At 44.7% G+C, this 27,006-nt stretch overlaps 1 protein-coding gene across 6 annotated transcripts in view; it reads right to left on the bottom strand.

Moving 5' to 3' along the window:
• LOC115169829 (partitioning defective 3 homolog) overlaps positions 1-27,006 on the bottom strand; it is a 264,582-nt gene that overhangs the window by 3,461 nt on the left and 234,115 nt on the right. For 5 of the 6 annotated variants that reach the window (XM_029725831.1, XM_029725833.1, XM_029725834.1 and 2 more), the window contains 2 exons: positions 10,003-10,123; positions 4,459-4,613 (listed from right to left, as the gene is read on the bottom strand). In XM_029725831.1, the coding sequence (XP_029581691.1) occupies positions 4,459-4,613; positions 10,003-10,123 (276 nt within the window). The remainder of the gene's footprint in view (positions 1-4,458; positions 4,614-10,002; positions 10,124-27,006) is intronic. The other variant, XM_029725832.1, reaches the window with a different exon arrangement.

Here is a 27,006-nt window from a genome sequence, read left to right as displayed (position 1 = left end):
TTAATTGCCCTATAACAGTGACAAACGGTGCCCACAAACCGTTAGGACCTACATAAAGCTGTCCCAACAGCAGAGCTTTCTTTTCAGTGAATCCTGCTACACCTGGCTATCAGTGGAGCCTTGTCTGGCAGCGAAAAAGCTAATTCTGCCTCATTTACTGTCTTTAAAAAAAATATATAGCTGATATGGATGTCTTGCTTAAACAAATGAGGTTTCTACTGACAATTAAGATGTTCAAACTATGACTTAAAGGAAGGATGAGCAGATAAGAGGCAATCCATAATTTGATTAAGCCATTAATGATCTTTTTATCCATCTAAGTAACATTGCAAAAATCTGAAACTTAATGTCCAAAAATGATGCAGAAAAATTCATCCATGCTTTTGTCACTTCTAGGTTAGACTACTGCAATTCTCTACTTTCCGGCTACCTGGACAAAGCACTAAATCAACTTCAGTTAGTGCTAAACACGGCTGCTAGAATCTTGACTAGAACCAAAAAATTTGATCATATTACTCCAGTGCTAGCCTCTCTACACTGGCTTCCTGTTAAGGCAATGGCTGATTTCAAGGTTTTACTGCTAACCTACAAAGAATTACATGGGCTTGCTCCTACCCATCTTTCCGATTTGGTCCTGCCGTACATACCTACACGTACGCTACGGTCACAAGACGCAGGCCTCCTTACTGTCCCTAGAATTTCTAAGTAAACAGCTGAAGGCAGGGCTTTCTCCTATAGAGCTCCATTTTTATGGAATGGCCTGCCTACCCATGTGAGTGACAGACTCGGGCTCTACCTTTAAGTCTTTACTGAAGACTCATCTCTTCAGTAGGTCCTATGATTGAGTGTAGTCTGGCCCAGGAGTGTGAAGGTGAACGGAAGGCACTGCAGCATCGAACCACCCCTGCTGTCTCTGCCTGGACGGTTCCCCTCTCTCCACTGGGATTCTCTGCCTCTAACCCTATTACAGGGGCTGAGTCACTGGCTTACTGGTGCTCTTCCATGCCGTCCCTAGGAGGGGTGCGTCACTTGAGTGGGTTGAGTCAATGACGTGATATTCCTGTTCGGGTTGCCCCCCCCCCCGTTTGTGCCGTGGCGTAGATCTTTGTGGGCTATACTCGGTCTCAGGATGGTAAGTATGCTCTCTCTAATTCTCTCTCGCTTTCTCTCTCTTGGAGGACCTGAGCCCTAGGACCATGCCTCAGGACTACCTGGCCTGATGACTTCTTGCTGTCCCCAGTCCACCTGGCCGTGCTGCTGCTCCAGTTTCAAATGTTCTGCCTGCGGCTATGGAACCCTGACCTGGCCACCCCTCATAACCTGGTTCCTCTCTAGGTTTCTTCGTAGGTTCTGGCCTTTCTAGGGAGTTTTCTTTTCTTAGCTACAGTATACATATCTCCCTGGCATATTACATAATTTATGCAGCAGCATACAATACATTTTTGGACTCGCCTTGTAGTGCTGTGCTCACTTGAACAGGAAGGTGGTGCGGGGGTCCTTCTTGTGGGCAAATTTTGTTATAAAACTTTGTCAAAGTCTGGATTTATGGTGCTTTCAATACAACTGAGAACTCCGGGGGGAAAAAAATAATAAATAGGCCGAATCATGACGTCAGTGATCTTCAGGTAGGAGCTCTAGAAAGAGGCCCGAGTTCCCGACTTGGAATTCCGAGTTGGATGACCGTTCGAAAAGTATTATCCTACAGTCTCAACGTCAACAGTGAAGAGGCGACTCCGGGATGGTGGCCTTTTAGGCAGAGTTCCTCTGTCCAGTGTCCTTTTGCCCATCTTAATCTTTTCTTTTTATTGGCCAGTCTGACATATGGCTTTTTCTCTGCAACTCCTGGCATCCTGGAGTCGCCTCTTCACTGTTGACGTTGAGACTGGTGTTTTGCAGGTACTATTTAATGAAGCTGCCAGTTGAGGACTTAAGGCATCTTTTTCTCAAACTAGACACTAATGTACTTGTCCTCTTGCTCAGTTGTGCACCGGGGCCTCCCACTCCTCTTTCTATTCTGGTTAGGGCCAGTTTGCGCTGTTCTGTGAAGGGAGTAGTACACAGCGTTGTACAAGATCTTCAGTTTATTGGCAATTTCTTGCATGCAATAGCCTTCATTTCTCAGAACAAGAATAGACTGATGAGTTTCAGAAGAAGGTTCTTTGTTTCTGGCCATTTTGAGCCTGTAATCAAAACCCACAAATGCTGATGCTCCAGATATTCAACTAGTCTAAAGAAGGCCAGTTTTATTGCTTCTTTAACCAGAACAACAGTTTTCAGCTGTGCTAACATAATTGCAAAAGGGTTTTCTATTGATCATTTAGCCTTTTAAAATGAGAAACTTGGATTAGCTAACACAACGTGCCATTGGAACACAGGAGTGATGGTTTCTGATAATGGGCCTCTGTACGCCTACGTAGATATTCCATTACAAAAGAAAATCTGCAGTTTCCAGCTACAATAGCCATTTACAACATTACCAATGTCTACACTGTATTTCTGATCAATTTTGTTCTTTTAAAAATTGACAAAAAAATGTGCTTTTCTTTCAAAAACAAGGACATTTCTAAGTGAACCCAAACTTTTGAATGGTAGTGTACATGCTTTCAGTTCGTCCCATTTATTTTTTTCAGTGATTGAACGTTAGTTATCAGAATGGAAGGCATGGGCAGATTAGCTACTCGTCGCCTGATCCTCAAAAGGCAACTGAGATTCCGCGGAAAAAGATCAGGGTTTCTTCTCCAGCCAATGATGGGGATCTGGGCCTGGTCAGGTGTCTAAAAACTCTTCGTCTAATTTGAGGTGAGTAATCTCAGTTCTGATGTCCAGAAGCTCTTTTCGGTCATAAGAGATGGTAGCAGCAACATTATGTACAAAACAAGTTACGAACAACGCGAAAAAAACTAACAAAATAGCATGGTTGGTTAAGAGCCAATAAGATGGCAGCCATCCCCTCCGGCGCCAATGTTTAGCTTCCTGCTAAACAAGCATGAACAATCCTCTAATGGTTCAATTTTGAAATTGGGTAATGCATCAGCAGGTTTCCTCACCATCAGTCATTGCAGACCTTAGAGAGTTATTTAGAACTTGTCAGAAATGTCCAGATCAACTCTTAGCCCATTGATTTTGTTGTAACGTTTGAGTACCTCAAATATCACATGAACACACAAGACAATATGTAGAAATGCAGGAAATTGGCTTTAAAAATAATAATATATAAAAAAAAAAATCCATTCCATTGCAAAATGTGTGGAATTTCAGGAAATAAGCTTTAAACCTGCAAAATGTTATCTCCGCCAACAAGAGGGGTGTGAACAGTTTGTCCGTTTGTCATTAACTTGTACCCATAGAAATAGACGTGGTGGGGCGTGGGATGTTCGCTAATGTTGGAAGGGGCGCCTGAGTGAAAAAGTTTAGGAAACCCTGCTCTAATCCCTGAGCCAATCAGAAGCGTGAACTATACCTCTAACCCTGGGCCAATAATAACATGCTGACCACACCGCTCACGTCGCAAAATAAATGTACACATACTCACGCGCGTCTGCGTGGCCAAGCACTAAAATACAACTTGGTTCTATTTGTGACGCTCAAAGCGCTGCAAGTCCTGCCTCTCCCAACTCATTGTTTTTAGGCGCATATACCCACGTGGGTGATGGAAAGATGAACTGAGGTCCACACTCAGTTCATCTTTATGGTAATGCACCGTAAAGTTGGTTGCCAACCGCCATATAAAGTCCAAAGAAAAAGACAAGAAACTAATTTGATTTACCGTTTTATCTGTGGATTCATTGTTTATATCCCAGGACAAATTAGCTAGCAACAGCAAGCTAAATTGCCATAAATATTTAATGCTTTTTGACCTGTCCCCAAATTAATATAATTGGTTCAGAGTTTGTTTGAATATTTCAATCTGTGTGTCCTGGTGGCATCTGGTGTGGGTGAACAAAATCAACTTGCGCGCGTGCGGTTTCGTCAGCATGTAAGGCCACAGATAGACACACCACTTCCTGTAATAACACACAGATCATGTAGTTCAAAGGTAACTTCATTCTCAGATTAGTGCGATCATGTCAGATTACTGGGGTGGGTAACGTGACACACCCTTGTTGCATCACAAATGGAACCCTGTTCCCTATATCGTGCACTACTTTTGACCAGGGCCTATAGTGCTCTGGTCAAAAGTAGTGCACAATGTAGGGTATAGGTGGCCATTTACGAAGCAGTCCCAGACTGTGGTTTTACTGAGCTTCTTCTGAGATGTGGCTGTGGGTTTGGTGCTTTGGACTCCAGACAGGAATGACCTGGTTGTAGATTCCGGCTGATAATATCAGGCTGTCGTCATCCATATGAGTGGATAATACCATGGCCAATTGGTCATTAATATGTAATGTTACCTTGACCTGGGAAAACAAATAGGGACTATGGGTGTTCTCTCTGTGTGTTACACACATACACACTTACCGTGGCAGGGAGCTGTACTGTCTCTGCGCCTGTTGGAAGGCGTCTCTCTCCTCCTGCCTCTGTCTCTGCATCTGCATCTCTACAGACACAGAGTGTCGGCCCGTCTGTTGTCTATCTATCTGGTACGGGCCTGGACCTGTGTTGGGGGTGTTCTGCTGAAAGAGGGACGGGCCAACATCCTGGTTATTCAACACACAACTTTCACAGACACGTACTGTACACCAGAGCCATGTATTTAGTGTTCGGACATTGAGTTATGTATTATGATGCATTTACAGTACATGAACCTTTAGAAATTGAATGTAACTTTAGTTCTGTGACATGAACCTATGGATAAATGGAATGCTCAAAGGCACAAACATGGCGTCCATTCTAAAAGTTGGCCGAACTATCTAAATATATAGCTCTGCAGTACACTTACCAGGAGGCATCCAGAGATAACATTACCTGTCCTTGTCCTTCATAGTGCTCAGGTAAAACGGACAGAGAGAGAGTTAGGGAGGACAGAGGGCCATGCTGGAGATGTAGGGACAAGAGAGGTGTGATGAGATGTGATGAATGTTAAGTAGATGTTAAAAAGGGCCAATGCAGCAGTTTTAATCTCAATATGAAATCATTTCTGGGTAACAATTATTAAGTACCATACTGTGATTGTTTGTTTTTTAATTCAAATGAAAACCAGAGTAATTTCTCTCTCTCGCTAGGACTGCCTGGGAATGGTCTGAGTGGGAAGGGCAGAAACAAATTGGTACTCTTTCTTATTGGTCTAATAACTAAATTAGACTCCAACTCACCAAAACAGGTTGACATTTCAGGCGGTCTTTTCAAACAGCTCTTACACTAAAAGGGCATTATCATAATTTTCAAAGTATAATTCCAACCTCATAGTATGGAAATAGATATCAAAAACAGGAAAATCACATTTTTGATTGTACTGGGCCATAAAAGAAGCAAGTAGCTTCTCCGCTGACGTCGTGATGGGGCTTCCATCCTAGCACAGGTCATTAACCCGCCTGAACACACAGAGCGTACACCACCGTACGGCAAGCACCTTGGAATAGCATCATCATTTAATTATCTCCAGCCCCTCCTGGCAAATGACTGCATCACAAATGGCAGCCTATTTCCTAAATAGTGCAAAAATGGACAAGGTCCTAGTCAAAAGTAGTGCACTATATAAGGACTAGGGTGCCATTTGAGAGAGACATCCCATATCCTCCCTGGAACATGTCGGCGTAACTACTAACGACCACGCCTTTGTTCTTCTTCCCCATCTTTCATTAGCCATGAGGTGGGTGTAATGGCTGCCGATCAGTCATAATACAAAGGCGATCTAATTACTTTTATGGGCAATGCCAAGTATTCATACAGTGCCACACTAGTGGTGGGAGGGCCATAAAGAGATTAGTCCTGTCATCGCTGAGAGGACCGCCGAGACATGCACATTAAAACATAATGAATCCCTGCAATCATCTGGGATTGATTGGCATAACCTGGGCTGTTGCCGTGCTGTATCTGTTGCCATGGCGACACCAGACAGAACATGGAACAGGCCAGGGACACGTAAAGGCAGCTCACCTCCATCCATGTCGCTAGCTCTCACAGTCATTTTCAGATGTGAATTTCATTGCGATTATACACGTACATGTAAATTACAGTTTGCAATATGGGGGAGTATTGGGGAATGATCCCTTTAGTGTCTTGAAATAATACCTTAGTAACATGAGGAAACATCAGTAGATAACATGACCCAGAAGACCTAAAGCTAATGGAGGTATTAAAATGAACAATACAGTGTGGCAATATAGCGCTGCTGGCGAAAGCAGCCAGTCGATGCACTGCTCTGTGTGGTAAATGACTTCAATAAAGGTTTCCCAATGCAACCGCAACACAGATTGGATATCTATCCATCAGTCACTGTGATGGAATTAGCCCACGGAAACTAGGGCCGTGTTCTGTAGGGCACACCATAGCAAAACTCTTTGCAACGGAAAGTGAAAAATCGATGTTCTTACTTAAAAAGTTCAGGTAGTACCCAGTTCCAAAACATTTTCTACCTACTGAACTTAGATTCCTCTGCTCTCCTCTACAGTGAGAAATATACCATCCACAGGGGTACCAATCAGGGGATGTAGAGCTGTCTAACTGCACTTCAGCTAACCAGGAACACCTAACTAAACAGCATGCAGAACCGGATAATTAGGGAAATTATTCTGCAGCCCACAGAAATTAGACAGGCTGGACTTCAGAGAAATTGGACAGCAGGCCTCAACAGGCAGGCTGTAGACGAGATAATGCACAAAGCTGGCCAGATCTTTAATATCAAGACTTGCTAAGAACACTTACAGTGACAGGGTCAGTGCTTCCACATGGCTGTAACACCTATACTCTACCTTCACTGTTTACCCTATGGGCCCTGGAATGGAATTCCCAGAATTCTATTCACCTTGTGTATGTTCCGTGATGGGTGGGCCAGCGGCCATATTGAGGTAACCCACTGCGATTCTATTTCTTTGGACTTGACATTAGTCTAGATCAGGCACTGTGGCCACTACAGAAGGCATGATGATTGACCGCTCTGGTCAAAAGCAGTGCACTATATAGGGAAAAGGGTGCCAGCTATACATGTTCCCGTTTTCTATAATGTGGCATTTAGTATGGTAGGGAAGAAAATAACAAAATGACTGTAGATTTCTGTACCATTCTGTAAGAGGTTGGTTATTCTGTTATTTAGAAATAAATTGTAATTGCAATAATGTCCGACTGTCCCTTCAATGTTGCTGTCATGGGAACATTACGTTCTATCAGTAATGTAAACAAACAATGCAGTGGTATTGTCAAGGACTTTAATTACTGAGGCGGATTCCCAAATAGCACCCTATTCCCAAAGGGCTCTGTTCAAAAGTAGTGCACTAATTAGAGAATAGGGTAACATTTGGGACACAGCCTATACAGAAGTATTCAGACCCCTTACATTTTATTGTGTTACAAAGTGGGATTCACGTGGATGTAATTGTTAACGACAATCTACACAAAATACTGAGTAATGTCAGAGGAAGTTTTTTTAAGATAAATAAAAACATAACCAAAATAGTCGTCGCTTAAGTATTCAGACCCTTTGGCATAATAAGTTAAATGGATTCATTCTGTGCGAAATAATAGGGGTTGACATGATTTTTATTTGACTAACCCTTCCTCAGTCCCCCATACATAGAACATCTGTAAGATCCCTCAGTCAGGTATTGAATTTCAAGCACAGATTCAACTACAAAGACCAGGGTCTTTCGAAAGCCTCATAAAGAAGGGCAGTGATTGGTAGATGGGTAACAATAACAAATCGGACATTGATCATCTCTTTAAGCATGGTCAAGTTAATGATGCTGTGGATGATATATTAAACCACCCAGACACAAAGATAGTCTTCCTTCTGAACTGAGCAGCAGGACAGGAATTAAACTGCTCAGGTATGTTACCATGAGGCCATTGGTGATTTTAAAACAGCTACAGAGTTTAATGGCTGTGATGGGAAAAAACTGAGGATGGATCAACAACGTGCTTACCAAGAAGACAGTGAATGTTCCTGAGTGGCCATTTAATCTCCTTGAAAACCGACACCAAGACTTGAAAATGGCTGTAGCCATGATCTCCAACATCTTGACAAAGCTTAAAGAATATTTAACAGATAATAATGGGCAAATGTTGCACAATCAAGGTGTGCAAAGTTCTTCTAGACTTAACCAAGAAGACTCACATTCGTAATCGATACCAAAGGTTTTTCTAACATGTATTGACTCAGGGTATGCAACGACTATATTTTCATTATTACATTTTTATTCATCTAAAAAAAAAAAAAAAAACGTTGGCTACTTTGACAGAGTATTTTGTGTAGATTGTTGACAAAAAGATGACAATTAAATCAATTTTAATAACACTAATCCCAACTGTGAAGAAATCCAAGGGGTCTGAAAACTTTTGCAAGGCACTTTATATGCATGTTGACTGTTCAGAGAAACAGAGTGGGGCTGGAAAGCTCTCTCCCACACAACTTACTCAATTATAGGGTACTAATATCAAACAGAACTCAAAACAAGACCAAGCCTTTTATTTATCATCACCTATAAGAGAAGCCCAGGGCCAGTATGCATCAGGCCTCTCAGAGTAGGCATGCTGATCTAGGATCAGTTCTGCCTTTTAGATCACAATGAACAATCCTTGATCCCTACTCCTACTCTGAGACACCTGATACATACAGCCCCAGATGTCAATGGAGTCTGTTCATTAGCTATCAGTTTACAAACGTTGGAAAATTCATTCAAATCAATCCTTAGACAACACAATATAAACACCATATAAAGATGAACTACTACATGTTGACAGTCTAAACCAGCTCTAAAAACGTCACCACAAATTACAGGTCTATATGATGAAAGTTGAATTAGTACAAATGTACGTCATATGGACAATGTATAGGATTAACACAACAAAAGTCAATAAATACATTAGTGCTTATAGGAAAACAATATCATACAACATAGCCATATTAAAGTAGCGACTTTCAAACATTAGGCAAATCATTTTGTTGATAATTCAGAATTTGACATAATTGACAGAATGTAAAATGTATACTTAGGGCATACTGCTGGTTCAATGGAAGAATGGGACATAGTGCCGTCTTTATCGAGGGACCAAATACCTTCAATTAGGTCATAGAAAGGTCTCCAATTTTGTTCGATTTGAAATCCTTTGAATTCTCACTCATTCTAACTTGGTGGCCATGCCATCAAAAGGGAGAAAACCATCTAAACCTAAACCCCTATTCTAAAAAGGCACAGTTAAAACCAGAAAGCCACGTTTCACACACATAAAAGAAACCCCCAACAAGGAAACACAATCACACACCCACAGACACAGACACAGATAGGAGTCCATTGGTCCATGTGAAGGTGGGGAGATCCTTGTGTTGTGAGTGACAGACAGACCAACAAATGGCACTGATGGCAGATTGGATGACAAGGGTGGTATGACGGGAGTGGTGGTGGTGATGGGGGGGGGCAGGGTTAGAGGCCAGGTGAGCGTGCCAGAGGGACACATGCCGGTGGAGAGGTTGTTTGTGTCCCAAATGGCACCCTACTCTCTACATAGTGCACTACTTTTAACCAGGTCTCATAGAACTCTGGTCAAAAATAGTGCACTAAATAGGGAATAGGGTGCCATTTGGGACACATCCATTGTTAGAGTTATCAGAGCTACACAGCCTGGGTTAGGTGGGAGTCCTATAGAGGAGTTAAAGAGAAGAGGCTCCATGGGCTGACGTTTAGTCAGTGTCATACTGGACAGTCCATGCTCAGGCCAGGCCCAGTGGTTGTGTGGTTAGTGGTAGTGGGAGGCTCCACGGTGCAGCCAGCCAGGAAGTATAACCAGCCAGTGAACCAGCCAGCCAGGGTGTTAGCAGCCCTCCCAGGCTGGCAGTGGAAGTGGTTAGTGAGGGGTTGGTCCATGGAGAGGCAGGCAGGCCTAGTTTTCAGCCCGGTCTCAGACACTCACCCAGGGCTGCTCGAAGCTATAGGTGCGTCTCCGGTCGTCTGGGTCATCGTCCCCCCTGGCCTGCTGGAACTCATGTCTCAGCCGCTGTATCCGGTCGTGGTTGGTAGGCGCTAGTCTGTTGCTGCAGGGGGGAGAGAGAGGAAATACTAGATGAGCGGGGTGGTGGGCCAATATGCATCCCAAATGACACCCTATTCCCAATATAGTGCACTACTTTTGACCAGAGCCCGTAGTGCACTACATTAGGGAATAGAGTGCCAATTAGAATGCTGTTTGTCAGCATAGCTGGGAAATGGTCCAGAAACAGGTAAATACAATGTATATTTCTGATAAGTGAAGGGACTGTAATACACAGTAGAGCCTCAGACATGAATCAAACTAATACATAATCAGGTTTATTTATAACCATGGGGAACGTCCCAAATGACCCCACTTTTGACCACAGCCCAATGGGTGCTGGTCAAAGGCAGTGCACTATAAAGGGAATAGGGTGCATTTGGGAAGCAGGCGAACAAAGCAGAGTAATGAACAATAGTAACTAGTTTAGCTACATCCTCAGGTCTCTCATCACTCACCATCCATTGTCTTTAGGCCCGCTCATAACAACCAAGCCATTAAAACGTCACCTGGCTCGCCTGACTAATTATTGATTTGACTTTGACAAGAGAGAAAGAGGGCGGAAGTCTCTGCATTATCCAATGGAGCAGACCTCGTCCCAGAAGCACTGATGAAGATTACATGGGGGGGAGAGCAAGAGAGGGGGGAGAAGGGAGGGGTGGGCTATCTAGACATAAGGGAAAGGACAGACAGGTGGAAGTCATCTGTGTTCCCATAGAGTGAAGCTAATTAAAACCACTGTTAGACTCCAACTCTGAACAGCCATGTCAGGACAGGCGACTAGAGAGCAGACGCAGTAGAGAAATCACAAGTTAATTTTTCAACTTTCAAACACAGCCAGTAACTTCTCTGGACATCCTTTTATGATCTCTTAAAACTATCTTGTCTCCTCTAATTTTAAAAGGAGGACCTTTGAAATAGCTTAATACAAGATCCCAAACATGACCAATAAAGCACTGATTCCAAAAACAGACCCATCTAAGGCTGTTTGATAATCTATGAAATAGCCTCATATGTCTTCATTAACAACATAACATTGGATAAATAGCTAAATCATTACCGACAAACATTGGTTCCATAACCAAAGAACAGACCCATTCAGCCTGTATAAGGTTGGAAACGGTTATGCGTGATCTGTCTAATCCTTGTGATATGTAACACAGCCATATACCCTTTGAACACATATGAACCCGGGACACCATGTGTGCCCCTGCCTAAAGGTCACAGCCCCATCAGAGGTCACAGCAACAAACCCCTTTATTATCAGATATTAGCCTGCCATGCAACCTGTGAAGAGATGGCTCTCAACAGAGCACTGGGCTGTTCCCAAATGGCGCCCTATTCCCTATAGTGCGCTATTTTAACCAGGGTCTATATAGGCCTCTGGTCAAACATAGTGCACTATGTAGGGAATAGTGTGTCATTTGGCAGTGCTGTGGAATCATTTTATTTTGAACAGTCATTGTTTAGAATGACAGTTTAAGAGGACAGTCATTGTTCATAATACTAGGGCAGGCTATTATTGAATTGAAAAAGTATGTGTGTGCGCCCTCTTTCCTTCATCACAACACTGTGTATGAAATGGAACAGAAACGTTTGGAAGTTTCAATGTACCACTCTATCATCAAATAGCCTTAAAAAAAAGGGACTTCAATTATCACGGATCAAGAGATTCTCAGCCTTTTGTCTGCCAAGACTCTTAAATCAATGATAAGATGGAACAAAACAAATATAGAAGGAGTTAAGAAAGTCCCCTGCAGTGTGCTGAGGGAGATTTAACATTCGATGAGTTCCATCCTATGGACAAGCTCCCTCAATATCGGCTGCTGTGTCTGGCCTGATAGGTCAGTGTTTAGACTAAAGCCTCTGGGGCTCAACAGACTTGGGCTGCATCCCAAATGGCCCTCAGTTTCTTTGCAGAGCCCTATAGGCCCTGGTCAACAGTAGTGCACTACATAGGGAGCCATTTGGGACATTGAATTGGCCTGGCTGCTGACTGGGCAGCCTGGAAAGCTATTTATTTCATGTTATGATAGGATGTGCCCTTTGAGTTCTGTCTGTGGCTTATAGCTTGGTCGGGACACAAAGAGGCTGTGACTTCAGCATAACGCGATGTCAGCCGAGAAAACCACAACCAAACAAAACTACTTAAAAAGTGCTTGGAGGCCCACCAGTTGAGGGAATAGTAGCCGTGGAATGGGACTACAGCGCCGTCTCCAACCTTGACCTGGAGGAGACAGCGGATCTGTCCCCCAGATGCTGACTCCCGTCTGTGTGGCCCTGGGTGAACGTAAAGGCTAACAATGCTTTAATTATTTCCCCTCAAAATCGACAGCAGATGTTCGCTGCCATAAATATAAAACCTGAAGCTCAGGTTTGAGCGGTAAAGAGAAAGTGGTGGGTAAACTTTGAGCCCTTGACCAAAACTCATCTTCATGCCGAGGGCGTAGGAAGCCATCACATTAGCCTGGTCCAAGATCGGTTTGTGTGTTCTTGCCAACTCCTACGGGAGCTAGACAGTATAAAGAGATCTAGAAACCAGGCTACTGTCACATTACAGTCCCTACTAATTATCCCACCCCAAATCAAAGGCTGTCTATAGGGGAACCCCCTACAGTAGAACGTACAGTAACAGTAGCAGCTGATCCAAAGGCTGTCTATAGGAGAACCCCCTACAGTAGAACGTACAGTAACAGTAGCAGCTGATCCAAAGGCTGTCTATAGGGGAACCCCCTACAGTAGAACGTACAGTAACAGTAGCAGCTGATCCAAAGGCTGTCTATAGGAGAACCCCCTACAGTAGAACGTACAGTAACAGTAGCAGCTGATCCAAAGGCTGTCTATAGGAGAACCCCCTACAGTAGAACGTACAGTAACAGTAGCAGCTGATCCAAAGGCTGTCTATAGGAGAACCCCCTACAGTAGAACGTACAGTAACAGTAGCAGCTGATCCAAAGGCTGTCTATAGGAGAACCCCCTACAGTAGAACGTACAGTAACAGTAGCAGCTGATCCAAAGGCTGTCTATAGGAGAACCCCCTACAGTAGAACGTACAGTAACAGTAGCAGCTGATCCAAAGGCTGTCTATAGGAGAACCCCCTACAGTAGAACGTACAGTAACAGTAGCAGCTGATCCAAAGGCTGTCTATAGGAGAACCCCCTACAGTAGAACGTACAGTAACAGTAGCAGCTGATCCAAAGGCTGTCTATAGGAGAACCCCCTACAGTAGAACGTACAGTAACAGTAGCAGCTGATCCAAAGGCTGTCTATAGGAGAACCCCCTACAGTAGAACATACAGTAACAGTAGCAGCTAATCCAAAGGCTCCTGATCCCCTGGGTTACATCTGAATGGCCTCTTTCAGAGCTCCTTTTCCTTCCCAGCCTCAGGACACAACAGGAGCACCTCACAGATCGATTGGTACACAGCATAAATGGAAAACACCCATTCTGGTCATATTAATATGGGGGTTGGAGACCAGCGTTCTTGCTGGACTCCAGAGGGAAGAGAAGAGTACCACTGGGAATGATTGAGGCTTTACGAATCCATCTCTGAATGAGCAGTTCATCCCTGTTCAATCCCAGGCTGTAAAAGCCAGCTGCTGTTCTGACAATGTCACCAGCCAGCCTTTCTCTGCACTATTTTTACTAGACCACTGCACTGACTCATGTTGTTTTAGTCTATATTGTGTTGAGTAAATAAATGTATCCTGCTTTCTTAGCCAGGGCTCATTTGGAATAAATAGTTCAACTAAATGTGGCTTCCCTGGATAAATAAATAAAATAAAACTAGACAAAAGGAGTCACACATGATTATATGATCATTGGGATGGAGAGCGTTTTTGTTGTGATGAACACCCTTATGGCGAGTGGTGTGCTGTTGGTTTAAGGGGAAAGCACTAGTAGCATTTCTGTTTAAAGCCCCCATGCAATATTTGTAATTGTATTTTTAAATCGTCACTGTATGTCTAAATTCACTGTGTTTATGTATAATGAAAATAACTCATTTATTTCCCTGAGCTTCCATTGGCCCTTGAAATGCTCAGTCTGATCAAGTGGGCGTTAGGAAACAAATGTGAAGATTTACATACACAGCCCTGGTTGGCTGATAAGATGGTCTAGAGCCGGGGTTCCCAACCTAAGAATGAACAGTCATTGGTCTATTTTAATCAGATCACATTCTGACGTCATGTGGGACAAATGCTACATTCCACCTGAACAGGCTGAAATTCCAGCTATTTTTTTCCAAACATCTTACACAAAAAGGGCATTATTATAATTTTTTATCGATTTCAGAGTATTATTTTGGCATTATAGTGTGGAACTATATATATATTTTTTTAAAGAAATTTTTCAACTGCACTGCCCCTTTAAGCTGAGAGGAAGAGAACACATCTCAAAGGCTGCATTTACACAAGCAGCCCAGTTCTGTATTTTGCTCTCTCTATGACATGTTACAGCACCCTTACAAGTTAACGGCCTTAAAGAGACAAGTTGGTGATGTTGACGATTTCTCTAATGAAATTAGAAAAGGAAAAACATGGTTACCTAAAATCCTTAAAGTTGTTGCAGGTTATACAGTTCATTTAATAAATGTAATCCTTTCGATCAGCTGTGAAGTGCATGGCGATTATGATTGGCCCTCGATCAGAGCTTTAGTTATGTTTGGTGGGTTCATAACCATATTTTGGGTCTGTAGATATATTTCAGTAAGTGCTCTTTCTGACAGCCGTGATTGATCCATTGACTGATTTGACGTGATGTATGGAGGCCATAGCCGCAGGAAGTAGCCAGGTGCCAGGTGTGCTGTAGCACCCACTGAAAAATCTGAAAAAATAATAAAAAGCAGACCGATACAGCAGTCTGTAGCTACTTTTTCTCTATGGGCCATGTTCAAAATTAGTGCACTATAAAGGGAATATAATGCAATTTGGGACACAGCCTTTATCTCTCTGTTACGACCCCCTCATAGCCAGCCATCACACATGACATCTCACCAGTCGATCATGGCCTTGACTGCAGGACATTATGTCAGAGCTCTGTGATGGTGCAGACTAGGGGATGAACACTTAATACAGTATTCACATGATCATTTTGAATGTCGTCTGTGCTTTCAGTGTATTTATGTAGTGATGTGTAACAGATTCCTAGTGCCTGAAGGCTACTGTTCTATGAAGGATTTTGCAGGAGGCCTAGATACTTCACTATTGTCTGGCTTTGTTGAAACAGAAGTTATAAAGTACAATGATTCACACATGAGATGAACTGTCTGTATGGTACAGCAAGATATGACAGATAGCAAGGCATGCTTAGAAAGCTCCCTTCCTAGTAAAAGGAGGGACTGTTACAAAAAGGAGGACAAGCAGTTCAATGTATTTGCTGGTTGTAACCTAGTACACAATTGATATATTGGTTTGTAAAGCATGAAATTGTCCAGAAATTAAAAGCAGGCCTAAACCATGTCACACGCATTATTACTACTGGTGGCGCCATACTTTGAAATCAAAAACCATCTCTCTCCATAACAGTACAATTTAGTGTGAGTAAATATCGGGCAAATATCGCATTACAGTCTCTACTGACAGCAGTGTCTCTGGAAATATATGGCTACATTGTAAAACTGAAAAGCCAATTAAATTTAATCCATTATGTCTGTGGATTCCAATGTTTACTGTGGAGGATGTTCCACATGTGGTTGCATTCCATGGAATGGCTATTACTTTAACATAGTGCTATTGGAGCAAGGGAAAGCTTGGCTGTGTATGGCTACCGTTGGACATTTACATGCGTTTTGGATCATTGTTTTGTTCTGTATCCATTGTTTTGTTTTGCCATTTCTTAATCACACTGAACAAAAATATAAACACAACATGTAAAGTGTTGGTCCCATGTTTCACGAGCTGAAATAAAAGATCCCAGAAAAAAAAGCTAATTTCGCTCAAATAGTGTACAAATTTGTTGACGTCCCTGTCAGTGAGCATTTCTCCTTTTCCAAGATAATCCATCCACCTGACAGGTGTGGCATATCATGAAGCTGATTAAACAGCATGATCATAACACAGGTGCAACTGACAATAAAAGGTCACTAAAATGTGCAGTTTTGTCACAACACAATACCACAGATGTCTCAAATTGAGGGAGCACGCAATTGGCATGCTGACTGCAGGAATGCATTGAATGTTCATTTCTCTACCATAAGCCGCCGCCACCAATGTCGTTTTAGAGAATTTGGCAGTACGTCCAACCGGCCTCACAACCGCAGACCACATATAACCACGCCAGCCCAGGACCTCCACATCTGCCTTCTTCACCTGCAGTATTGTCTGAGACCAGCCACCCGGACAGCTGATGAAACTGTGGGTTTGCACAACCAACCAAAGAATTTCTGAACAAACTGCCAGAAACCGTCTCAGGGAAGCTCATCGGAATGCTCATCGTCCTCACCAAGGTCTTAACCTGACTGCAGTTCTGCGTCGTAACCGACTTGAGTGGGCAAATGCTCACCTTCGATGGCCACTGATGCTGGATTAGTGTGCCCTTCACAGATGAATCAACTGTACTGGGCAGATGGCAGACAGCATGTATTGCGTCGTGTGGGCGAGTGGCTTGCTGACGTCAACGTTGTGAACAGAGTGCCCCATTGCATTTATCGATGGCAATTTGAATGCACAGAGATACCGTGACGAGATCCTGAGGCCCATTGTTGTGCCATTCATCCACCGCCATCACCTCATGTTTCAGCATAATGCACGGCCCCATGTCACAAGGATCTGTACACAATTCCTAGAAACTGAAAATGTCCCAGTTCTGTCATGGCCTGCATACTCACCAGACGTGTCACCAATTGAACATGTTTGGGATGCTCTGTATTGATGTGTAGGAGAGCGTGTTCCAGTTCCCGCTAATATCCAGCAACTTCACACAGCCATTGAAGAGGAGTTGGACAACACTCCACAGGCCCCAATCAACAGCCTGATCAACTCTAAGCGAAGGAGATGTGTTGCGCTGCATGAGGCAAATGGTGGTCACATCAGATACTGACTGGTTTTCTGATCCACACCCCTACCTTTTTTAAGGTATCTGTGACCAACAGATCCATATGTATCTGTATTCCCAGTCATGTGAAATCCACAGATTAGGGCCTAATGAATTTATTTCAATTGATTGATTTCCTTATATGAACTGTAACTCACTCAAATCTTTGAAATTGTTGCATGTTGCTTTTATATTTTTGTTCAGTATAAATGCAACAGAATCCTTATTTCACTGGACTGAAACATTCAGTCCGGTGAAATAAGGATTCTGTTATATTTATATATATTTTATTTTTTATTTCACCTTCATTTATCTAGGCAAGTCAGTTAAGAACAAATTCTTATTTACATTGACTGCCTACACTGGTCAAAACTGGCCCCATGACATGAGAGGTGATGAAGCAAAAGATGACGTTCTGTCATGTCCTGATTTAATACAGTTGAGTAAATAAACACAAAATTCTAAATGTAGTACATAATTAATCACTTTGATTTATGAATTCCTGATTTGTGTTGTTGGGATGAAATTGTCCTCCCTTGAATCTTTGAAGGAGCTGCTGTGGAGCTGGTTGGTAGTTCTGCCAATGTCTGCAGAGCCTATATCCCAAATGGCCCCCTATTCCCTATATAGTGTACTACTTTTCGACCAGAGCCCAATGGACACTATATAAGGAAAAGGATGCCATTTGGAATGCACATAATGTTTCATCCTTGTGAGTAAGCCCTCTCCGTGTTTGTTCCGATGTACATAGACAGAGCTGGCAGTGTGTGTTGGCTCTTGGCCAGAGGCACTGCCCTTTGAGGAGAGTGTGTGTTTTGAGTCGTGTCTGAGAAAGTTTGGAACATGCATATAGAGTCTAATTTGGCCCGGGGTCATAGACAGTAGGTGAATCCATTAGCCTTAGGTCCTCTGACCCCCTGAGTAAATAGATACACTGTAGATCAAAATAAAGATGTCTACTTTCCTCTCACTGAAGAACAAACTAGACCAGACACAGTATGATCCGGGTTTCTACCTCAAATGTCATGCATTTGATTGAATTACAAGTCCAAGCCTGTGTGTGATGACTTGTATTGATCAGCCTCTAATGCAAATGAAGAATCAATGCAATTTGATCACTGTTAATCCCAGATAATCCTGAGATGACCTTTAATCCCAGGTTGTAAACTGAGACCTAATGAATGTCAAAAATGACATTTTTAGCGACATCATGTAGAACACAGACAGAGGCACATGTAGCATCTAAAACGGGTCTGTTCAATTCCGGTCCTGGAGAAACACTTCTGGTTTTTGTTTCTACCTGGTAGTTAATTGTACTCATCTGGTGTCCCAGGTCTGAATTAGTCCCTGATTAGGAGGATGAAAACCAGAAAGTTGTAGCCAGGCACCCGACTACAACATACTGAGCAGCAGTCAGTGAGTATCTCAGTAGATGTTTTGAGTAGCTCTCAATCAATACAACTGGATGATCAGCTTTAACAGCTAGCCTCATTTTTCACTGTGGAGAGAGGCTCTAGCTAGCTACCAGCTGCTGTGTTGTCTTTGTGAGATGATGTGCTTCCCTCCGTGAATCTGATAACATTTTTTCAACCAACAACTACAGCTGCTGCTGGCTTTGGTTTGGGCTGGGAGATGACATCTCTTTGGGACCTACACTGGTTTCCTCATCAGCCGGGTATATCAGTAACTACATCAGCAAATGTTTATTCAATACCCGTATTGTAGTTCGCAAAACAGTCACGTCTCCGGGTATAAATCCCAGAGAATTTATCTGTTTAATTAAATGTTTAATTAAAATTGTGATTTTTAATTAAGCATTAACTCAGTGATTTTATTAGAAATTCACATTCTGATTATTCTCTGATGAGGTAGATAACCACCAAACCCCACAGTGAGTCCCAATGGAATACTCGCCCGTTGTCATACAATACTCGCCCGTTGTCATACAATACTCGCCCGTTGTCATACAATACTCGCCCGTTGTCATACAATATTCCACCGTTCTACCCAGGTCTTTTTTCAGTTAATCAGATACTGTAAATCCATTTAGGTCAAAGAATGAGATTCCATTTACGTAGTCTATGGGCCAAGTCCAGCTTCAGGTTATTCAGCAGCTGGAGGGAGCAGCATACAGTATGGGTGGACTGTTCAGACTGGAAATGACCCTCAATCAGCAGGCTGATTCTTTCACCATGTCCAGAGAGGAGTAAAGGAGGGCTCTAATGCCCTACACCATACACTGACCACTCCATATGATTCAGGAGAACACCACACCATCTGCATTTCAAATGCCACCCTATTCCCAAGAGAGAGAGCAAGCGAGAGAGAGAGAGAGAGAGAGTGTGAGAGCGAGAGAGAGAGAGAGGAGCGAGAGAGAGGAGCGAGAAAGAGGAGCGAGAGAGAGGAGCGAGAAAGAGGAGCGAGAGAGAGGAGCGAGAGAGAGGAGCGAGAGAGAGGAGCGAGAGAGAGAGAGGAGCGAGAGAGAGAGAGGAGCGAGAGGAGCGAGAGGAGCGAGAGGAGCGAGAGAGAGGAGCGAGAGAGAGAGAGGAGCAAGAGAGAGAGGAGCGAGAGAGAGAGGAGCGAGAGAGAGGAGCGAGAGAGAGGAGCGAGAGGAGCGAGAGAGAGAGGAGCGAGAGAGAGGAGCGAGAGAGAGGAGCGAGAGGAGCGAGAGAGAGAGAGGAGCGAGAGAGAGAGAGGAGCGAGAGAGAGAGAGGAGCGAGAGAGAGAGAGGAGCGAGAGAGAGAGAGGAGCGAGAGAGAGAGAGGAGCGAGAGAGAGAGAGGAGCGAGAGAGAGAGAGGAGCGAGAGAGAGAGAGGAGCGAGAGAGGAGAGAGAGGAGCGAGAGAGAGGAGCGAGAGAGAGGAGCGAGAGAGAGGAGCGAGAGAGAGAGAGGAGCGAGAGGAGCGAGAGAGAGAGAGGAGCGAGAGAGAGAGAGAGGAGCGAGAGAGAGAGAGGAGCGAGAGAGAGAGAGGAGCGAGAGAGGAGAGAGAGGATCACTAGTCAGTTAGAAGGTGTTACTTGCAGGTCATTTAGTAAATGACTATGGGTACAGGGGCATGCACTTATGTTTCTTCCACTGGATCATGGACTGCATATAGGACTCAATGGACAAGTCAATAGGTGATCAGGTCAGGTGGACATCCCAAGTGGACACTCAACGTGAACATTCCAAGCGGCAGGGTCAGACAGTCAAAGGAAGAGGATCCACAGTCAGGGTATGAAGCCAGCGTTAGCTATCCATCATGATCTGAGCTTTAGCTGAAGCATATCTGGATATACTCTGAATAAGGGACACATTACTCACATAAATGAAAAGCGGATTTCAGTCATCAATACTATGCAATGAAAGAGAACCCTTTCCAAAGCAGCAACAGGAAACAGATAAGACGCCCGTGGCTGGGCTAAGGCGACAGAAGCCAAAGTGAAATAAGCGACGACGGAGGATAAATATAATTATAATGTGAATTCTGGAATGGGATGGGGAAAGGCCCTGACTGATGGTATAATTCTAATGCCCACTGATAACTTCAGTATGCGGTTGGTAGAAGGGGGGAAACGGAATTGGAGCTGTCCAATTTCTAAGCTGGATCTGAGCAGGCGTATGGCTTTTGTGTTTCTCTGTCCAAAACACTGGGAGTGACTGATGGCACTTTCGAGGTAATAGTTCCCATTTCAGAGGCTTTAATGTCTGTGGAGTTGGAGGAAGCCTGGCTAGCATCTGATAAAAATCACAATTTAGTCAAATTAGAGGCCATTATCATCACGAAGCAGGCAGGGCCTGCTCTGTTTAGGACAGCATCCCAAATGGCACCCTATTCCCTATTAGAGTGCACTACTTCTGACCAGAGCCCTATGGGGTCTGGTTAAAACTAGTGCACTATCTAGGGAATAAGGGTGCCATTTGGGTAGCATCCTAGGACTTCTCACTGAGGTGAAAATGGAGGTAGAAAAGTAGGCAAGGTCTTTGTTCTGGGAGTGCAGTGAGTTTTTGGAAAATTCATATTTTGATGCTGTATGATTGCTATGGTAATGTATGTCCAGCATGCCACAGGAACAGTTCAGAGTCAGACTTCGTCCCAAACGGCCCCCTATTTCCTGGCTCTGGCCAAAAAGTAGTGCACTATATAGCTAATAGGGTGCCATTTGAGACAACCAAAGTAAAGCCTAGCTGTGCCTGCTGTTTTAGATGGATTATCTACAGCTACAAGCAAGAACAAAAACAACGTCTGTATTCAATTCACCCTGGTGTAGGTTCCCATGAGTTTATTGGAAACATGGACTTTCCTAACACTTTGAAGATACACATTCTGACTAGGGTGTCAATTTTATGAGGGCATTGCAGGGAAACACACTATGGATCTGACCCAAATGGCACCCTATTCCCTATACCTTTGACCAGGGCACTACAGCAGGGAATTTGAGACGTAAACCATTGGAATATTCAGTGTACCCCACGTTCACACACCCCACGTTCACACAATATCCAACACACATTTATCAAATGAAAACATGACCAAAAATGAATTAAATGTGATTTGCTAGGGGGAAGGAAAGAGGACAATCTTCAATAGAACATCCTGCTTAGGACACTCCAAGGGGAAATGAGGCAACTGGCTCTCTCACAATGTCTGCATCCCAATTGGCAACCTATTCACTTTATTTAGGGCGGCAGGTAGCCTAGCGGTTAAAGCGTTGGACCAGCAACCAAAAGGTGGCTGGTTCGAATACCCGAAATCTGTCGATGTTCCCTTGAGCAGGGCACTAAACCCACATTTTCTCAAGGGGCCCCATACTACTATGGCTGACCCTGTGAAGCAAAACATTTCACTGCACCTATCAGGTGTATGGGACAAAACATTAGTTACATTTTTTGGACAAGGGCTCATGGGGTGATTTTGATCATTTCTGAAGCTTAGAGATCACTAAGGAACTGTCTGTATTAGATCAAACACAACACATATGAACATCTAGTCTAAAACAGACAGCGAACAGATGTAGTCCCAAATGGCACCCTATTCCCTATATAGTAAGCTTCTTTTGACCAGGGCCCCATACTGAAATAGGGTGCCATTTTGGACATAGTTCCTGCATATCCCACCAGAGCAGAGAGCTTCGATCCAGGAGCAGTGCTTGGCTTGAGGATATCCTAGGCACCCTCTCCTTGGCCTAGAGGGGAAACCAGGTGCTGAGGACTGAACCAGGCTTAATCTCTCTTCCCAGGACGCAGCACAAAGACTTTCCTGCCTTAGTTTCTCAAGACAAATATTTCAAAAGGAGGCCATCAAAATACCCACCACATCAGTAGGGTAGAGCAGTTTCCTCCCCCACACCAGTCTCCTTCCTGTCTTTAAAGGCAACGCTGCCATTCTATTCTCTCATTGTGCTGACCCACAGGGACTGCCATAAGACGGAATGCTCTGCTCTCTGTGCTGCTGTGTCGAGAGATAGGGCCTTGGTTCTTCCAACCCAATGCCATAAGGTTCATTATGCTGTTCATTCTGGGTTTGACTGCTTCTTTGCCTGTACAGATGTTCTGCACAAAGATACCCCTCCCGACGTAAACCATGTATTACAGTATTCTATACTTGTCCAGCAGACATGGCTGTCCTACTGTAGGAGCAATATATAGTACCCATAGAGATGCATTTGCTTAGCAATATGTTAAAAGCAACATGATGGGACATCTTATTTGAACAGTCCTCTAAATGTAGGTTAATAGGTCAACTAGGTATAGGATAGGCCTAGCTATCACACCACCACCTTGAAAGGGTAGGGGATAAATTAAGAACATAGCCAACCAAAAACCTTCCCTGGTCTTTTCACAGACTCACCTCTATGACCCCTCTAAAAAATATCTCCAAACTAGGCCTGAGCACAGCTGTTCTGTATCTGAAAGGTCAAAGGGCTAGGCGGTGTGTGCGTGCGTGCCTGGACTCAAAGCCCACCAGACAGACACGAGATGAGACAAGTGCAGAGCATCAAAGACCACGACTGGAAATCTCTAGAAATCATGTCAGGTTATTAAAATTTTTGGCAGACACACGTCACGTCTCCACGGTTCAAAACTCTCCAGACAACCCGACAGAAAAGAGGCCTGACAGGACTCCCTTCTGAAGGTAGGGCTGGGGTGTTGGGGGTAGCAGGAGAAAGGGGGTCAGTGAAGGTAGGTCTGGGGTGTTGGGGGTAGCAGGAGAAAGGGGGTCAGTGAAGGTAGGGCTGGGATGTTGGGGGTAGCAGGAGAAAGGGGGTCAGTGAAGGTAGGGCTGGGGTGTTGGGGGTAGCAGGAGAAAGGGGGTCAGTGAAGGTAGGGCTGGGGTGTTGGGGGTAGCGGGAGAAAGGGGGTCAGTGAAGGTAGGGCTGGGGTGTTGGGGGTAGCAGGAGAAAGGGGGTCAGTGAAGGTAGGGCTGGGGTGTTGGGGGTAGCGGGAGAAAGGGGGTCAGTGAAGGTAGGGCTGGGATGTTGGGGGTAGCAGGAGAAAGGGGGTCAGTGAAGGTAGGGCTGGGGTGTTGGGGGTAGCAGGAGAAAGGGGGTCAGTGAAGGTAGGTCTGGGGTGTTGGGGGTAGCAGGAGAAAGGGGGTCAGTGAAGGTAGGGCTGGGATGTTGGGGGTAGCAGGAGAAAGGGGGTCAGTGAAGGTAGGGCTGGGGTGTTGGGGGTAGCGGGAGAAAGGGGGTCAGTGAAGGTAGGGCTGGGATGTTGGGGGTAGCAGGAGAAAGGGGGTCAGTGAAGGTAGGGCTGGGGTGTTGGGGGTAGCAGGAGAAAGGGGGTCAGTGAAGGTAGGGCTGGGGTGTTGGGGGTAGCGGGAGAAAGGGGGTCAGTGAAGGTAGGGCTGGGATGTTGGGGGTAGCAGGAGAAAGGGGGTCAGTGAAGGTAGGGCTGGGGTGTTGGGGGTAGCGGGAGAAAGGGGGTCAGTGAAGGTAGGGCTGGGGTGTTGGGGGTAGCGGGAGAAAGGGGGTCAGTGAAGGTAGGGCTGGGATGTTGGGGGTAGCAGGAGAAAGGGGGTCAGTGAAGGTAGGGCTGGGATGTTGGGGGTAGCAGGAGAAAGGGGGTCAGTGAAGGTAGGTCTGGGATGTTGGGGGTAGCAGGAGAGAGGGAGGAGGGGAGAAAGGGGGTCAGTGAAGGTAGGGCTGGGATGTTGGGGGTAGCAGGAGAGAGGGAGGAGGGGAGAAATGGGGTCAGTGAAGGTAGGGCTGGGGTGTTGGGGGTAGCAGGAGAAAGGGGGTCAGTGAAGGTAGGTCTGGGGTGGGGGAGAGAGGGTCAGTGGAGGGAAGGTTGGAGTGAATAGAGAGAGTTTGAAGGAAGAGACTAAGGCTGAGAGAGAGAGAGGGAGGGGAGATGGAGAATAGATGAGAGAGAGGGTTGGTGGAGTCAGGGCTGGGGTGAAGGGATGAGGAAGGGTCAGTAAATGGGAGGATGGGGAATAGTATGACTAACCCATGGAGGCTGTTCAGGGCAGCTGCTGACACAGGCCTGTTTCATACAGCACACAGGTCCCATAAATAACACCCTTACTATGAGGAGCTTCTGTGGTGCTCTTAAGTGTGACACTTTCAAAGGACCCACTGTCATTACATCTCTCTGCGTCCCCAATGGCACCCTATTCCCTTTATATACACTACTTTGACCAGAGCCCATAGGGGGAATATGTAGGAAATAGGGTACCATTTGGTCCAGGGCATTTGAAGTACAGACAGACCAGCCTGGTATGGACCTGGAGGTGGTAACCTCACTAGGTTAGGCCTGTAACGCTGACACTGGGCCAGGCATAAGTCACAGGCCAACCAGGCCCCCTGCCCAGGCCCCCTGCCCAGGGTTCACAGCCCAGGCCCCCTGCCCAGGGTTCACAGCCCAGGCCCCCTGCCCAGGGTTCACAGCCCAGGCCCCCTGCCCAGGGTTCACAGCCCAGGCCCCCTGCCCAGGGATCACAGCCCAGGCCCCCTGCCCAGGGATCACAGCCCAGGCCCCAGACAGCATCCCAAATGGGACCCGATTCCCTATGTAGTCCACTACTTATGACCAGGGCCCACAGGAAACCCCTGGAACATACAACCCCATCCCTCTCGCTCTCCCTCCTTCCCTCTCTCGTGATCACTCCCATTACTCCTCATTATTGAGCTGTCAGCTTCCAACACCTAAGGGACCACCCACCCACATAAGACAGCAGCAAAACAATACAACTAACATTACAGAACATAGCATAACACATCCGTTTATTTCCCAGGGTCTGTATTCCTAAAACTCTCTCAGAGTAGGAGTGCTGATCTAGGTTCATTTTTTGCCTTTTAGATCATAATGAATACAATTATATGGACAGGGAGGACCGGATCTTAGATCAGCATTCCTACTCAGAGATGCCCCTGATCTACGCGGAATACCTGGATATTTCATATCTATTCACAATAATGCATTAGTAAGACACATTAAATCAGTGATGCATGCACAAGTGGCTTATTATTTATCCACTCATCACTAGCCTTCAGGGTATGGCAGAAAAGGGTACACTAAGGAAATAGTCAAAAACTGGAAATGTGCAGTATTACTACTTCCATGAAGTGGATTGTATAGTAACTCTAAGGAACTAAAGCACACTACACATGCTCTTCATATACTACTACAGTACTCATACAATCCTACTACAGTACTCATACAATCCTACTACAGTACTCATACATTCCTACTACAGTACTCATACAATCCTACTACAGTACTCATACAATCCTACTACAGTACTCATACAATACCTTCTGTGTCTCACTGAGTTGTCAAGTCCAAGCAGCATGCAAAGCCACAAGGGAAAGGGGGGGGGAACCAACACAAGTGTTATTATTCCGATTGACATTAAGCTTTAGGGCAACATTGACACAAATCCCACACAAATAACACTAAGAAAGGAACCGGGGGGGATATGATAAAGGTTTTAAGGATTAGTAAAGCCAATGGCTGTTCAATCACACCCAAATCCTTTCCTTCCTGGAAGGATTATCCAGAAAAGTAGTCACCTAATACATATGGTATTAAAGTCCTAAACTATGTTATAAAAAGGTGTAAGCTTCTCTTTTATTAAAGATTAGTGGCCAGAATCACTATGGCTGCGTTTACACAGGCATTCCAATGACCAGACCAATTAGTGGGAAAAAAAGATCAGAATTGAGCTGCCTGTGTAAACGCAGCCTATGAGAAACATGAAGTTAACTTAAAGAGATATAAAACAAACCTCACAATAACAAAACTAAACCCACCAAAGTTTCTTTCCGTTGTCAGTTCAGTTTTACTGAACTATTAGTAGTCACTGTTGTAGGTTACATTTCATAGACACATATTTCATCTGGGCAAAAACTGGGCAATTCACACAGAGGCGATTTCCTAATGCTTGGTTTTAATGGCGGTTTCCTGTATATGCCTATGGAACCAGAGCCCAGAGGGGAAGGCCAGGGTAGCCTCCCTCTGCCTGACCCCGTTCCCTTTGAGCAGGCCAATAAAGTCACTGGGACACCCCTCTGGAGAGGTATCATATCCTCTTCATTCACTCAGATATTGAGTCTCAAATGACACCCTATTCCCTATGTAGTGCACTCCTTTTGACCAGGGCCCATAGGGTAGTGCACTATACAGGGAATAGGGTGCCATTTGGGGCTGAGACGCAGTCACCCCCCTCACACCCACTCTATAATATGCCTCTGACTGAGGGAGAATACATATACAGTCCAATTTGCAGCATCACTCAGACACAGATAAACAGACAGTGACTGATGGGTACTTAGCAGAAAAAGGACACATTGATACACCACTCTGTCTCTAGCAGTCTCTTGCTGACTACAGTGAGCTATTAACCTGTTAGGGTATAGGGGGCAGTATT

The sequence above is a fragment of the Salmo trutta genome, chromosome 31, assembly GCF_901001165.1.
Source record: "Salmo trutta chromosome 31, fSalTru1.1, whole genome shotgun sequence".
NCBI lineage: Eukaryota > Metazoa > Chordata > Actinopteri > Salmoniformes > Salmonidae > Salmo > Salmo trutta.
The sequence above is the reverse complement of the archived record's forward strand: the minus strand, read 5'-3'. Positions and strand labels throughout refer to the sequence as shown.